We start from the raw sequence: 14,372 nt of genomic DNA, 5'->3' as shown, positions 1-14,372 counted from the left end.
ATGTTGCTGGAACTGACAGTAACAGTGACCACAGATGCATTTCTCACCGGTTGGGGTGCCTACTATGGATGGTACCAGATACAAGGCATGTGGATTCAATCAGAAATGGAAGAACCAGCTAGAGCTCCTTGCAGTCCACAAAGGACTGATCTCACTGCAGAATGTGCTGATTGGGAGGCATATTCAAGTGGCTTCAGACAATACAACAGCCGTTTTTTATATCAACAAACAGGGTGGCACGACATCTGCTTCCCTAATCCATCTGACATATGAATAGGGAACTGGTGTACCTGCTGCAAATAAGGAACACAGTGGCAGATGCTCTCAGTTGGACCCCATTCCGACTACACAAATGGGAGCTGAACAAAGAGGTGAGGAATCACATTCATTCCATATGGGGCATACCAACCACTGATCTCTTTGCAATGAAAACAATGCAGCATGCAGTGCTTACTGCTTCCAAGCAGGCATGGGATGGAACTCTCTAGGAGACGCATTCCTTCTCCCATGAAAAGGAACTGTATTTTATGCTTTTCCATCCTTTCCTCTTATTACCAAGACAATTGCCACAGTAAGACTGGAGAGAACTTCTTGCATCCTAATAACACCACAGTGGCTCAGACAGCCTTGGTTTCTGCCCCTTCTACAACTTTCGAGTTGGATGTTCATACATGTGCCATGCATACCAAATCTGATCATATAGAAGTGGGGGAAAGTCCTACATCTTGATGTCCAGAAACTTCACCTAATGGTTTGGTTGATCCCTAGTGAACCCACAAATACAACACATCTTACAGGCAGCATTATGTCCCAACACCAGACATTTCTATTCCAAAAAAATGAGCAAATTCAAAAGATATGTGAAGAAACATGCCTTTGATCCAGTGACAGCACCAATACAAAAAATTCTAGATTTCCTCCTCTCCTTACATCCGAAAGGTCTGAAGCCAACTTCTATCAAGGTCTACCTCTGTGCTATCCCTTTTCTGATAGGTCTAATGGATGGGTCCTCTGCCTTCTCCAATTTCCTTTCACAGAGGTTTACGAAATACTTCACATTCTTAATTCTCAGATTCCAGTGGTAGTTCCCAGTTGGAGTCTACCTTCGGTGCTACAAGCCCTAACAAAATCTTTCAAGCCACGCACAACCTTCAATCTCCATCTCCTTTCATGGAAAGTCTCTTTTTTTGGTGGCCATCACCTTGGCTCAGAGAACAAGTGAGTTGCATGCACTGAGGATAGATCTTCCATATCTCACTTTCCATAAGAAGAAAGTAGTCCTAAGACTAGACCCTGATTTTCTAACAAAAGCCTCCTGGATCTTTCACTTAAATGCAGAAATAATACTCCCAGCTTTCTTCCTGTCTCCATCAATGTCAATCGAAAGGGCATCACACAGACTAGACATGCAAAGAACACTAGCATTTTACCGATCCCGCATGGAATCAATCCAGCATACCAAAAGGCTGTTCATTACATATGTGGACTGTTCCAAAGGTGAACCAATTGGTCCACAATGCTTATTCCACTGGACAGTAGGAACTATCAAATTAGCATATCAGCTGATGAACCTGGAGCTACCACACCAACCCAAAGCCCACTCCACCAGGACTGTATTAACATTGACTGCCTTACACGTGGGCATATCACTACATGAACTGTGCAAAGCAGCCACTTGGTCTACACCATCCCCATTCACACAGCATTACTGGATCGACATGAAAGCAAGACAAGATTGCTCCTTCACCCAAGCTGTCCTCTCCTCCTTCCTTCAGTGACAAACCTCCCACCAAGTTTACTAATCAGCAATATGTGTGATGCATGGAGACCATGAAGAAGAAAGTAAGGTTGCTTACCTGTGGCTGTCGTTCTTTGAGTGGTCATCTGTGCATTCATCCAACCCACCTGCCAACCCCACATCAGTGTTGGTGGTCTTGTACCTGTTCTTTTCTCTCTTTGACAGAATAGTATGAATTCAAGGGCAAGGTGGGTCTCCAGGTAGACTGAGAAATGCAGGAGACCCACCTTTGTACTAAAAGAGAAGAGGGTGGGACTCCCACCAAAAATTCTAGGCTTAGATAGGGGAATCTTCCTGAATGGAGGCACTGCACAGGCATAGTGCCCATATGTGTGAATGCACTGATGATCACTCAAAGAATGGTAGTTACAGGTAAGCAACCTTATTGTGTGCTCTAGTGGGAACTAAGGCGGGGGAGGGGTGGAGTATGAGGTCTTGTTGAGAGATGGGCATAATTCCCCCAGAATATCTCCTCAGCAAATAATCCCCCATGCCTTTGTTTATGTCTGACAGCTCACACTTTGACAGCTATCAGGTGTAACCAAAGGTATGTATGTGTGTGTGTGGGGGGGGGGGGAATCTTACATGCTGCTCTTGAGAGGAAATGCCAGAATGGACACACCCCTGCACATTGCTAATCTGAGGCTCCCAATCCCCAAACTTGTGCAACTGCAAATGCTCAAGTACAAGCAACAAACAATTATTTGCAGAATAAAAGGGAAAAAAGAAGGATTTGGCAGCCTGACCAGTATGCAATATGTTTAGAGCTGTCAAAATAAGGATCTCAAAGGCAGCTTGACAGCTAGCTATCCTAATTTTGCGGGGAAAAGTTCAGAGGGTAACCACAATGAACCAGAAATGGCTCGAGGAAGTGGCAGGGAGGGCAGAAGCTTTCGTCAGCTGCCCCCAAGTGCTGCATGGGCACTTCAGGAGTGACTGGTACTGGTGCTTCTCTAGTAACCCAATGGCAAGAGCAGCAAGAGGGGGTTTTGCCTTTCTCACCATGGGTCTTGGTAGCCAATTCCCCATACTCACAATGGGATAAGTCATCTGAGTTCTAATAACACAACAGTCCATCAAACATACAACAACCCCTATATTAAACCTTGGGTTGTTGGAGTAGCTTGTTGTCCATGTATAAGCCACCCTGGGGAAACCAGCCCGGGTTCACATAATATGACAATCCATTGTCAGCAGCAACCTACAATAGTCTGTCATGTCATATGAACCCAGTTTCTCTGTTAGGCAAATATAGGGGCAAATCCATCAGGCAAAATACAGCAGTATGGGAACTTTTTATGGCAAGAGGAGTCAAGATGCAGGATTTGATCAAAGGACAGTATTATCAGGCAAGTAGTGAGTTCTAGAAGAAAGTTTCAAGGTGCAGCCAAGGTCTAAATACATGAGGGCAGTCAGACAGATGCACAGTCCAAAAAGCAGAGTCAAATAAGAGTACACAGATGGTCTGCACAGAGGTTGTCACAGAGTCAAGGAACGTAGAGACTGGAGTTGAAAGTAAAACACCTTATCTAATAAGTAGTGAGCTCTGACTAAAGGCTTGTGTAACCAGAGTGGCCCTTGTACAGTTCTTTACAAGCCCTTCCGGCAACAGCTCTACTACCAAGGAAGGCATTACTTCTGAGGATCCCTTTCCTCTTGAGGAGTCCTCCTTTGTAACCGAGTACTCTGCAGAGGAACCACGCAACCCTGCTTCCTGAGACAACAGTGCTGTCAGGGACTTGTTGGCTGCCGAGTCTCTACTACAGAGGCAGAGCTTCCCTTTTTTGGGAATGGACCCGCACTGCCATCTCCCCTGGGCCCCCCTGTGTCTTCTGATGTGGGTGGCTTCTTGATGTCATCCACCTTTTGGAGCTCTAGCTCTCCTTCAGAGAATCCTTCCAGTGGTGCCTTGACTCAGCCTCGATACCAGGATTAATCCTATGATAACACAGAAGGTTGCCTACAAACCGCTAGTGTGTACAAAAATGGAGTTGTTTAAATGCTCTGCTCATGGAAATTCCCTCTGCCTGATTTTGGGGGATCCACCTGTCCAGCATTCAGGAGTATCTCTTAACTCTCTCACACATTGTAACAGTCCATCAGTTTAAGAATGAATGGGTCATTCGCAAAAGAAGGAAGGAGCCACGGTGTGCTGTACAAGCCTTGTGGATAGCTGAAGTGAGAGGTGAACCAAGAATTCACTATTTCTACAACACTTCTCTAGAACATGCATCTAATTTCATTCTTCTTTTTCTGAGTCTCCCCATCAATTTATTCTTGATATAATTTTTACTGAGTAATTTCAGGGCAGTTCTCTCCATTAGTGAATCTATAACTCCCTCCACCCCACTCCCTGCAACAAAACCTGCTTAAATAACTAGCCTAGCACAACCCCTCCTAAACATGTCCATTTTCCAAGTGATCACCAATAGCTAAAGCACAACACACGACTACAAAAACTAGATGCAACAAAATACCACTTTCCAGGTTATTAGCAGATTTCTATCATGCCTGGTTCTGGGAAGCCCATTTGTAATAGTGATTTAAAGTCGTTAGGAATATGCCAGTTTCTCTTTGTGGGCTTTATTAAACAATGTGACTTTATTTCTAGTAGCATGGTTCAATAAAAACTCCTGCCCAGACCCATAAATTAATTTTGTTTTATAGCTGATCTGTTTTAGTGAATCCAAATGGGACTGAATTAAATCCATGTATGTGAAGCCTCTAAGATGAAAAGGTCTGTGAGTAAAGCAAACCTCTAATAAAGATGACTTAGCCCAAGTCACTCTGATTGCATTTAGCAATAGGCCATTACAACAAAACACTGACTTCACCTAACCATGGTAGGGATAATTATGAATATAGTACACAGGAAAACACCAAACCAAGGAATCACCTGAACAATTGGGAGCCATCTCATTCCAAACTATTGCCTCCGCACACTTTTCCCCCTTGGCAATGCAAAACCAGCCAGTGTTTATGGCTACAGTATGTCTTCTCTTACATTTGAATTGCACTGATCTATAAGGAGAAAGCCTCAGAAATGAAAGCAGCTAAATTTGACCAGAATTGGGTGACTAATAAGGAAAATTAAGTCCTGAGTATTAATTGGCTCCAGTTTCCAAGATGCAGCTTCAGGTCAAAATTGCATCAAAATAATTCAAAATTACAAGGGGGATGTGCGATTATGCTCCATAACTTTTCTGCAAAATGTGGTACAGCAGTGAGAATGGCGCCACACCAATCATTATAAATTTATCTTTTTTTTTTTTTTTTTGATACCAATAACATTACTTTCCATTCATTTATTGGTTTTTAATTGGGGGAACCATGCAAAAATAGCAGTTGCTACTATGATTGGTGGGTTCCCTCCACACGATTGGAACTGTGAAAGGAATGGATTTTTTCTTCTTGTTTAGCCAATGATGCAGATAGGTTGCACATGTAAGGCAACAATATTGAGGGGCCCAACTCTTGTCCTGATCCCCTATTTTGCATCCGAAGTATAGGTGGTATGCCTTTTTTACCACTGCCGTCATTCTGCACTTTTGAGATGCAGATGTAACCTCACCTCAAATGTAGCAGAAGTTATCTGCATTGTTTACACTGTTTCGAGGCATCTTGGCTTCTGAGGGAAAGTATCATGAAACTGTTTTTTGGGAATGTTAGGCAATGACACTTTCACAAGCCACCAGATGTAACTATATGATGCGTAGATCTGACCAAGACAAATGTACCTTGCAATAAAAGAACAATAAATTACAGTTAGGTAATACTCTTTAGTCCCAAAGTGAAGATAAATTTATACACTTCCATGTGGTACCATTTTCATCGTTCTACCATACTTTGTCAAGAAGTTATGAGGCATCATGATCATCAGACACCTCCCTCCCTTCTAGGCAAATATACTCACCTGTGTATAAATCTTTATTGTGAAATATCTTGAAAATGTTAGCCAACCAGCATCTTTATCACCTGTTTTCTAATCAAAATGTGTAAGAATTAGCACATTTTATCTCAGAGGTTGATAATTTCCCAAAATCTGTAGACCAGTGTTATTTTAAATTTCAAATTATTTCTCGCACAAATATGGACTTCATGACTTTTGGTAAATTCTTATTAAGAGCAAACTTAAAATTCTTACCCCTCCCATTTATTTATATATTTATCATACCATGCATGGTATATAAGTCTTCATCTGGTTGCAAGCTGCAAATAGTACTGTTTAGAGCACCAGAGGATGAGACAAAAATTCCTGTTGGCCATCATGTCATGGGCATTGCAGTGCAGAACACACAGCATCCTCAGCTTGGCCAGTGCTTCCAACACAGCCTCAAGAGGCCACAAGAGCATGACATTCCATCTTCCATTGTGGAATACAGAATGTATAGATTGAAATCTCCATAAAAACTCACCTCCCAGGGAAAAATGTATATTACTGCAATTACTGGGACCTACTGCATCTCTTTCAAAATAACCCTTGTTTTCTGGAGAAATGTGTAGTTTTAACCAAATCCACAACCATATTATGTTAACTGGTCACGCTCCCTACACTAGCTGGAGTAGGGCCAGGCTAAGTGGCTTTTCCTCGATGTCACATCACAATGTAACATCACCCATAGTTTTGCCCACTGGCTTCCACATGTACAGCACAAACCCCTGCAGTGTGGAGGCCTTCACACAACGGCTTCATGAAATTTGGAACCCAGGACAATCTGGATTCTAAGTTGCATGGAACTCTTTGTGTGTACAGGCATCCATGGGAAGACTGCAGGGGTTCCTGCTGGGCATGCATATACCTACTGGTGGAGTGACATTATGCCATGAGATCAAGGGGTAGAGCTACTCAGCGCAGCCCTGCCCCAGCTCCTGTGCAGAGTGGAACCAGTTTGTATGATGACTGACTTGGTCTCATATCTGCCCTGGCATCTTGCCTACATAACCTCATCAGGAACAGTGGGCTTAGACTTGACACCACTTACAACTAGTGCCTCTAGGCACAGAAGAGACCTGTCAGCATCAGTCTTTGATCCTGCAGTGCTTAGCCACCTTTCCCAGATTGGGCAGGCACTATTCTGCTCTCTCCTGAAGTATCCTCCAAAACAGAAACATGGACTTACAGATCTGCCAGCAACAGATGGATATCCAATCTCTGCTTTAGGGTAACTGTTTGGGAAGCCAGCAAACCTTCTGCAAAGAGGTTTGTTTATCCATATCTCTGCTCTTTTAAAATAACTGTCAAAGCAAAAATCTGACTTGAGAAAGAAATCACACAATTAGGGAACTTAAAAAGATAGATCAGAACCTATACTGGTGCAATTAACTGAAGCTAACAAAAATTTAAATATTAAATATTCAACAGGTAGGAAAAGTGGCACTTGCTGCACAAAAATATTTTGAACACAACAGCAAAACATGGCCCTTTTTTAAAAGCACATTTAACAAAAACACCAGGAAACACAATTTGATTGCCTCTGTAGGAAGTATGAATACTAAATCCTTTACAATGTATAAGATTGGATCCAATTTTTTAATATTTAGAGTTCATCTATTAAAACCAGTTGGACTTGAGTAATTCAAAACTTACCTGTGTTGTTGATTTTAAGTTTGTTCTATGGGTGATTAAATCTTAATTCAGACTACATTCAAGAAGGAATAAATGAATTTGTGAGACATGAGAAATTATACACATAAAATCCTGATGGAGATTTTGTCAGTTTTTATTTGCAAACATGGCATTTGTCAAACCAGAAGACAAAGTGAAGATAGGAAAGACATGGACTTCCGAGTTCACTGTTACTAAAGTTACTGAAGTGATTAAAAAAAGCTTTATGTATCCGGGGCTTGATGTTCTTATATCAGAATATTTCAGGAAAAATGCAAATGTTTCCAGCCTCCTTTTTCTGGGGTTAAGCAGTTTTGATAGATTAGACAGCTAGCTGGCAAAACTCTGGGTCACCTTTAGTTTAGTGGGGTTTTTTGTTGTTGTTGTTGTTTTTAAACAGGACAATGGAAATTTTGGAGCTGAGATATTTGCCTACATGTAGAATCTCATTTTTGCAAGAATTACGGAAGGTATAAAATTCTGTACTTTCCTGAGTACCTGGAGTCTCAGGAAAAAGAGCAAAACATGCTTCAGGCTGATGAATGTCAGACTGAAAAAAGTTGGGGACTGTGCTGTTACAGGGTATAAATCACTTCCCTTCCCTTCACAAGCACAGGTCACTTGTGCCTTTGATTACTTGTGACAGCTCACTTTTTGACACCTTTCAAGAGAAGCCCAAAGTGTGTGTGTTGGGGAGGAAGGGGGGGTGACTATTTGGGCAGTGATGGCAAACTTTATAGGGACCAAGTGCCCAAACTGCAACTCAAAACCCACTTATTTATCACAAAGTGCCAACACTGCTATAAAACCTGAAAACTGAAGTTTTAGTTTAGAAAAAACAACTAAATATGACACTGCAGATTCAAATATGCCAAGGGGACAGCACAACATTAAAAGAATCTTATTCTCTTAATTAGAACATCTCTTTGCTAAATCTTGGATATTAAATTTCAATTTTTCATAAGAAAACTCAAAGCTAAAATCTCGTGTTAATAAAAATGAATGTATTAAAACTCACAACCAGTCCAAGCAAATATATATATATCCTTGACAGTGCACTGACCGGCCATGTGAAAGCTCAAATGAGTTGTGGCTAATGAGTCATGGCTCGTGACATCATCGCCTGGTGCTGCTACTCCTTTCCAAGCGTGCCCATGGCCCCTATGTGTGCTCTTATCCAATACTTGACTGCTGGGGTGATGCTGGGGCAACTTTGCTTGCATGCCGACAGAGAGGGCTCTGCGTGCCCGCTGTGGCACACATGGCATAGATTGGCCACCACTGACTTAGGATTACTTACTTCACTTCATAGCTGGTACCTCCCAGGATATTACTCCACACGAATCCTCATGTGAACCTTCACAGTTGCACAAATGCAACTAAAAATACAAGGAATAAAGGAATGAACCACTATGCTTGTAAGTCTCATTCTAAATCATCATTTCTAACGGAGGGATTTGAGGAAGTAGGAGTGCTTCCTGAAGATGGCTGGTTGTTCACTAAGTAACTGTCGACCTTAAGCTGCTTTGTGGGCTTAGAACTGGCTTGTACCGTGGAATGTGTGCGGTGTCTCTTCCTTCTTTTTCCCATGATGGTTTGAAATGTCCTGGAATTTTCTCCACTCTTTCTAAATATTAAGGCCTCCGATGAGGCAGCAAATGAAAGGTATTTAAAACTCTAAATTAAAATTACTGATTATAAGAACATGCTTTCCAGGGGAGCTCCTTCCAGCAGCTGCTGCCTATTCGTCATCTTGGCTCTACCCGCCCTCCCCCAATATGCACACTTTTTTTTTTTTTTTGCACAGGGAGGAAAAAGAAAAATGTTATTTTGGTCCCAGATAGCTCCTGCAAGTTGCTACTCATGCACTTTGAAGAGGGTGTTAGTGAATGCTCAAACAGGGATTGTGAAGGGCAACTGTCAATCCAGTTTAAAAAGGGTAAAGTGGGGAAAAGCCACAGAGTGTCAAAAACTGCTCTCATTCATGGCAGGGAAGAGAGGTACATAACTTGGAGCATGTCCCTGTCCAAAATCCCAAGGTCCCTCCCAAAACCCCATTTTAAAGGATCCAGGGTGTGGCAGCCACCTGCCAGGCTTGGTTTCCCTTTAAAAAGTGTGGAGGGGATTTACTTTTACACTTTCCTAAACTCCTAGAGGATTGGGAAAGAGGTAGAAGTGCCTCCCTAAGGGTACTAAAGGGGGGGGGGGGAAGAGAAAAACTGAGGATCTTGCTAATAGGTGGTGGGGAAATACTCCCCAAAACCTCCTTCTCAGAAGATCATTCATATCCTGGCTTTCTCTGACTGACTGACTGACTGACCGACCGACTGACTGATCTGAAAGCTTTTCAAGCCTTTCCTGCACACTAAGATAACAAAGCTGAGTCATGTATTTTGGCCATGTTATGCAATCAAGCTCAGTAGAAAAAGGTATAATGCTTGGAATGCTCAGCAGCAAGAGAAAACCAGGTTTCCAAAGAGCAAGGTGGTTAGAGTATTTTTGTTGTTGTCGCATCCAACCCATCGCGACCCCATGGACAACATTCCTCCAGGCCTTCTTGTCCTCCACCATCCCCAGGAGTCCACTTAAGCTCACTCTGACTGCTTCAGGGACTCCATCTAACCACCTCATTCTCTGCTGTCCCCTTCTTCTTTTGCCATCAATTGTTCCCAGCATTAGGCTTTTCTCCAGTGAGTCCTTCTTTCTCATTAGGTGGCCAAAGTATTTGAGTTTCATCTTCAGTATCTGGCCTTCTAAAGAGCAGTCAGTGTTGAACTCCTCTAGGACTGACTGGTTTGATCACCTTGCAGTCCAAGGGACTCGCAGGAGTCTCCTCCAGCACCACAATTCAAAGACCTCAGTTCTTTGGCGCTCAGCCTTCCTTATGGTCCAACTTTCACAGCCATACATTGCAGCTGGGAAAACCATAGCCTTGACTATACGCACTTTTGTTGGCAGGGTGATGTCTCTGCTTTTTAGTGTGTTGTCTAGATTTGCCATAGCTTTCCTCCCAAGGAGCAAGCGTCTTTTAATTTCTTGGCTGCATTCCCCATCCACAGTAATCTCAGAGCCCAGGAAAATAAAATCTGTCACTACCTCCATTTCTTCCCCATCTATTTGCCAGGAAGTGGGAGGACCGGATGCCATGATCTTGGTTTTCTTATTGTTGAGTTTCAAGCCAAATTTTGCATGCTCCTCCTTCACCTGCATCAAGCGCCTCTTTAGTTCCTCTTCACTTTCTGCCATTAGAGTGGTATCATCTGCATATCTGAGGCTGTTGATATTTCTCCTGGCAATCTTAATTCCCACTTGTGATTTATCTAGCCCCACCTTTCTCATGATGGGCTCTGCATATAAGTTTAATAGGCAGGGCGACAGTATACAGCCTTGCCAAACTCCTTTCTCATTTTTGAACCAATCAGTGGTTCCGTGTCCAGTTCTCACTGTTGCTTCTTGACCCACATATAGGTTTCTCAGGAGACAAGTAAGATGGTCTGGTACTCCCATCTCTTTAAGAACTTGCCACAATTTGTTGTGATCCACACAATCAAAGGCTTTAGCATAGTCAGTGAAAGAAGTGGCATAGGATTGGAAAGTGTGGTGAGATTTGGCCCATAGGTTCGCTTATAGTTGGACACAACTGAACAGCTGAACAACAACAACATGTAGGAAAGGTGCTTCCTACCCCTGGGCAGTGGGGATCCCGCTGCAGCTGTCCCAGGAGAGGCTTGAAATGCTCCCATTAGTGCTTCCGCGAGTTCCTTTATGCTAATGGAAGTAAAACATTTTTATAATGGTTTATGTTTGTGTGCCTGTTTCTGAGCACACTTTATTTAAAGCGGCAGCCCCTCCAAGCTCCACTGTGGCCACTTGGAAGAGGGAGCTGATGGCTGCCCAAATGGGAAGTTGGAAACTGGATAAAGGGAAAAGGATTAAACAGCCATAGCAAGCCCAATTTGGTTTGGCTTCATTGCAGGAAGGGAGACAGGACTTGTTTTTCCCACAGTGTTCCCTGAGATACCACCTGGAGGACCAAGGGGAAGGGAGGGGGGAAGGCAGGTGAAAACAGGCTCATTCTGGGTGCTTCGTGGAATCAACCCATCATGGAAGACCATTGGGTTGTTATGATATGTGAACCTGCCCACTCTTCTCCCAAACTTTAGTGAGATTTATACCCATTTGTTTAAAAGAAACTTTGATGGAGATTGGTGCAAATATATGGAAGTTCAATAACCCCCAAAGTAATTAATTGCTCTGAAAATTATCTGATGGAGTTTGTCAGTTTTATCTCTCAATATTATGCCTTGAACTGATTGTTAGTTTCCTCCCCACTTTTGATGCGTCCCCAGCCTTAGGTTGTGGTAGCAGAATGGGACAGAGTGATTCAAGTGGGCGGGTGCAAGTATTGTCAATGCAGGAGGCTCCCATTGCTCAGACCCATTCAGCTGCTGCTGAATGGCTTTGAGGGAGCATTGGAAATGGAAGGAACAAGCAGCTGTCCAAGGCACAATAGCAACAGTAATCATCTTGGCCTGATCACTTTAAGAGACGCACTTTAAGGAAGCCTTATACATGTGACACATACGCAGTCTTGTTGCAATAGGAAAGGAAATTAGGAACATTGGAGAAATCCACAGTGCATTTAGCTGAGTTCATCTTTCTATCAATCCAGTCTGTGGATTTCTCAGCAGATTGGCTTTCCCCATGTTGCAAGGGTCCCAGACCATTTTTTTAAAAAATTGGGGAGGGGTTTGCACAGATGCATACTTGTACAAAAGAGCATTGCCAATTGTACTCACGTGCATTACTGTAGATGTGCATTCCTAAAGAAGAACATCATTCTGTTCTATATATCCCTAAAAAAGTCCAGTTCCATCAGTGACCACAGAATGAAAGACACCTGAAATGCATGAAATATGGGTGGAAGAGATTTAACAAAATCTATACATCCCTAATGGAAATGAAAGAAACATGGAGGCCTTGTGATATTGGGGAGGCACAAAACAGAAGCAATGAGATTGCAGGGAAGCAGGCTAACCTGAGGAGACATCTGCCCTGATGATTCCGGAACTGTGGGGGCAGCAGGGAGAACCCAGTGAGACCCGTGTGTGAGAGCAGCAGGGAGTGACCTTAACAGTATTACCACTGATTAACATTGCACAATTTTTGATAGGTTCATCGTGGAATAAAAGGAATTGTATCTGACAAATTTGGAAACCCAATAAAGAATGCCCGAATCTCAGTCAAAGGCATCCGCCATGGTGTTCTTACAGGTAAGAGAAATGGAAAGCAATGTTGGTCTTCCTTCCTAATTAGAATGCCTTGTTTTTAAAACTGAAATACAAAATTAGGTTGTTGATGGATACGTTTATACATGTATTTTTTGTGTGCAAAACACCTTTCATCCTACAGAAAGCATATAAAATCCAAAAAACTGCACGAATTTTGCTGTAGAATAATGAAGGGCAGCATTCTTTCCATTGCCCCTTGGTGCTCACAAACCTCTGATTAAGGCTTGAAGTGTAGCTCCCCAGCTATGATGTTGGAGTGCTGTTTCTAGCCTTGAACCTCAGAAGGTAATGTTTCCTATTGTCCCCTAAACATTATGGCTGGGGGCCTGCCATTAAAAATACAACAGGAAAACAAGTGTTAAATGTAAACTCTAAAATCATCTACATTGACTGGGTTCTTGTAACTTAACATGTTGGTGCATCAGTGCACTTCCTTGGGAGCCTCATTTCTGAATCATGAGATTATAATTATACTGGCCAAGGTTTGCATTTACTTTCCCCGGAATGGGCTAATGAGCAAGGCCTTGACACCTGATCTGAAATTATGGACAAATCTTGGTGTGCATTAAGAAAATGTGTTTGGAACACATTGATGGGCCAACCTCTGAGTTACATGCATATCTCATCTTTCCTGCAGAGTGTTTAATGTATACATTGTACAGAGTTTATGTGGAAGTTCTATTTCATCACAATAGCTCTGAAAAGTATCTTCAGCTGAGATATAGTGATTGGCATAAAGTCATCCACAGAGCTTCATGGCTGAGTGAGGATCTGAAACTAAGATTCCCCAGTCCTACTGTGACAATAATCACTACAGTATATTGGCTTTCTGGAGTACTACATTCCCACTATGCCCTATACTGATGGACAGTATCTTTGGATGTGGAAGTATGGTTTTAAATTAGTTGAAAATAAGATATGTGTTTCCTTTAGCTGATGATGGAGACTACTGGAGACTTTTGCCACCTGGAACATACATTGTCAGTGCTCAGGCTCGTGGCTACACTAAAGTCCTAAAGAAGGTGACGTTACCTTCCAAGATGAGCAGGGCTGGACGAGTGGACTTTATCTTGCGACCTCTCATTGGCAAGCCTCCTCCAATTGTCCATGAGCATTATGATCCACTGGAACACTTTGACCCTCATGCTCAGCAAGAACCAAGAGAAGATGGAGGGCAATCCGTCCAGCCAAGAGAAAAACCCTGGTGGTGGTCATACTTCAGCTCTCTGGATCAGCATAAGCCTTTGTGGCTACTTAAGCATCAGTAGACTGTTTTATGTTGCACTCTAAACCTGAACACAGTACCTGTTAATTGTATTTCCAGTGTTACTCTGGATGCTAATGGAAGTATTTGGATCTGATTCATCTGTTCATATAACATTGTCTTGCTAGTTTTTTTTCTTTACATTTTCTTTATTTCTCTGCCTACAAAAATGTATATTAAAATTAGTATGCACTTAAAGCTTGATGTTCTGTAGCTGTTGTTCACTGCTTTTCCCCATGCCACTGTTGTTAATCATCAAATTTATTATTTATTAGGAACTAAAGTACCTGAAGAGAAATCCTTCTGATCCTTTAATGCATTTTCATACATGTCTTAACACATTCACTACTGCAAGTGAAAACACCCTTTAGGAAAAACAGGAAAAGCTTTTTTTTCCTATACCCATTACTTCTG

The 14,372-nt window shown here is 42.4% G+C and overlaps 1 protein-coding gene across 1 annotated transcript in view; it reads left to right on the top strand.

Moving 5' to 3' along the window:
* The window catches only part of CPZ (carboxypeptidase Z), a 53,979-nt gene extending 39,823 nt beyond the window's left edge, over window positions 1-14,156 (top strand). Inside the window, exons 11-12 of the mRNA XM_044417944.1 lie at window positions 12,577-12,676; window positions 13,628-14,156. Coding sequence (XP_044273879.1) covers window positions 12,577-12,676; window positions 13,628-13,962 — 435 coding nt within the window. The 3' untranslated portion in view covers window positions 13,963-14,156. The remainder of the gene's footprint in view (window positions 1-12,576; window positions 12,677-13,627) is intronic.
* The last annotated feature ends 216 nt before the right edge of the window (window positions 14,157-14,372 follow it).

The sequence above is a fragment of the Varanus komodoensis genome, unplaced genomic scaffold (genome assembly GCF_004798865.1).
Source record: "Varanus komodoensis strain SLA01 unplaced genomic scaffold, ASM479886v1 scaffold9, whole genome shotgun sequence".
Taxonomy (NCBI): domain Eukaryota; kingdom Metazoa; phylum Chordata; class Lepidosauria; order Squamata; family Varanidae; genus Varanus; species Varanus komodoensis.
The sequence above is the reverse complement of the archived record's forward strand: the minus strand, read 5'-3'. Positions and strand labels throughout refer to the sequence as shown.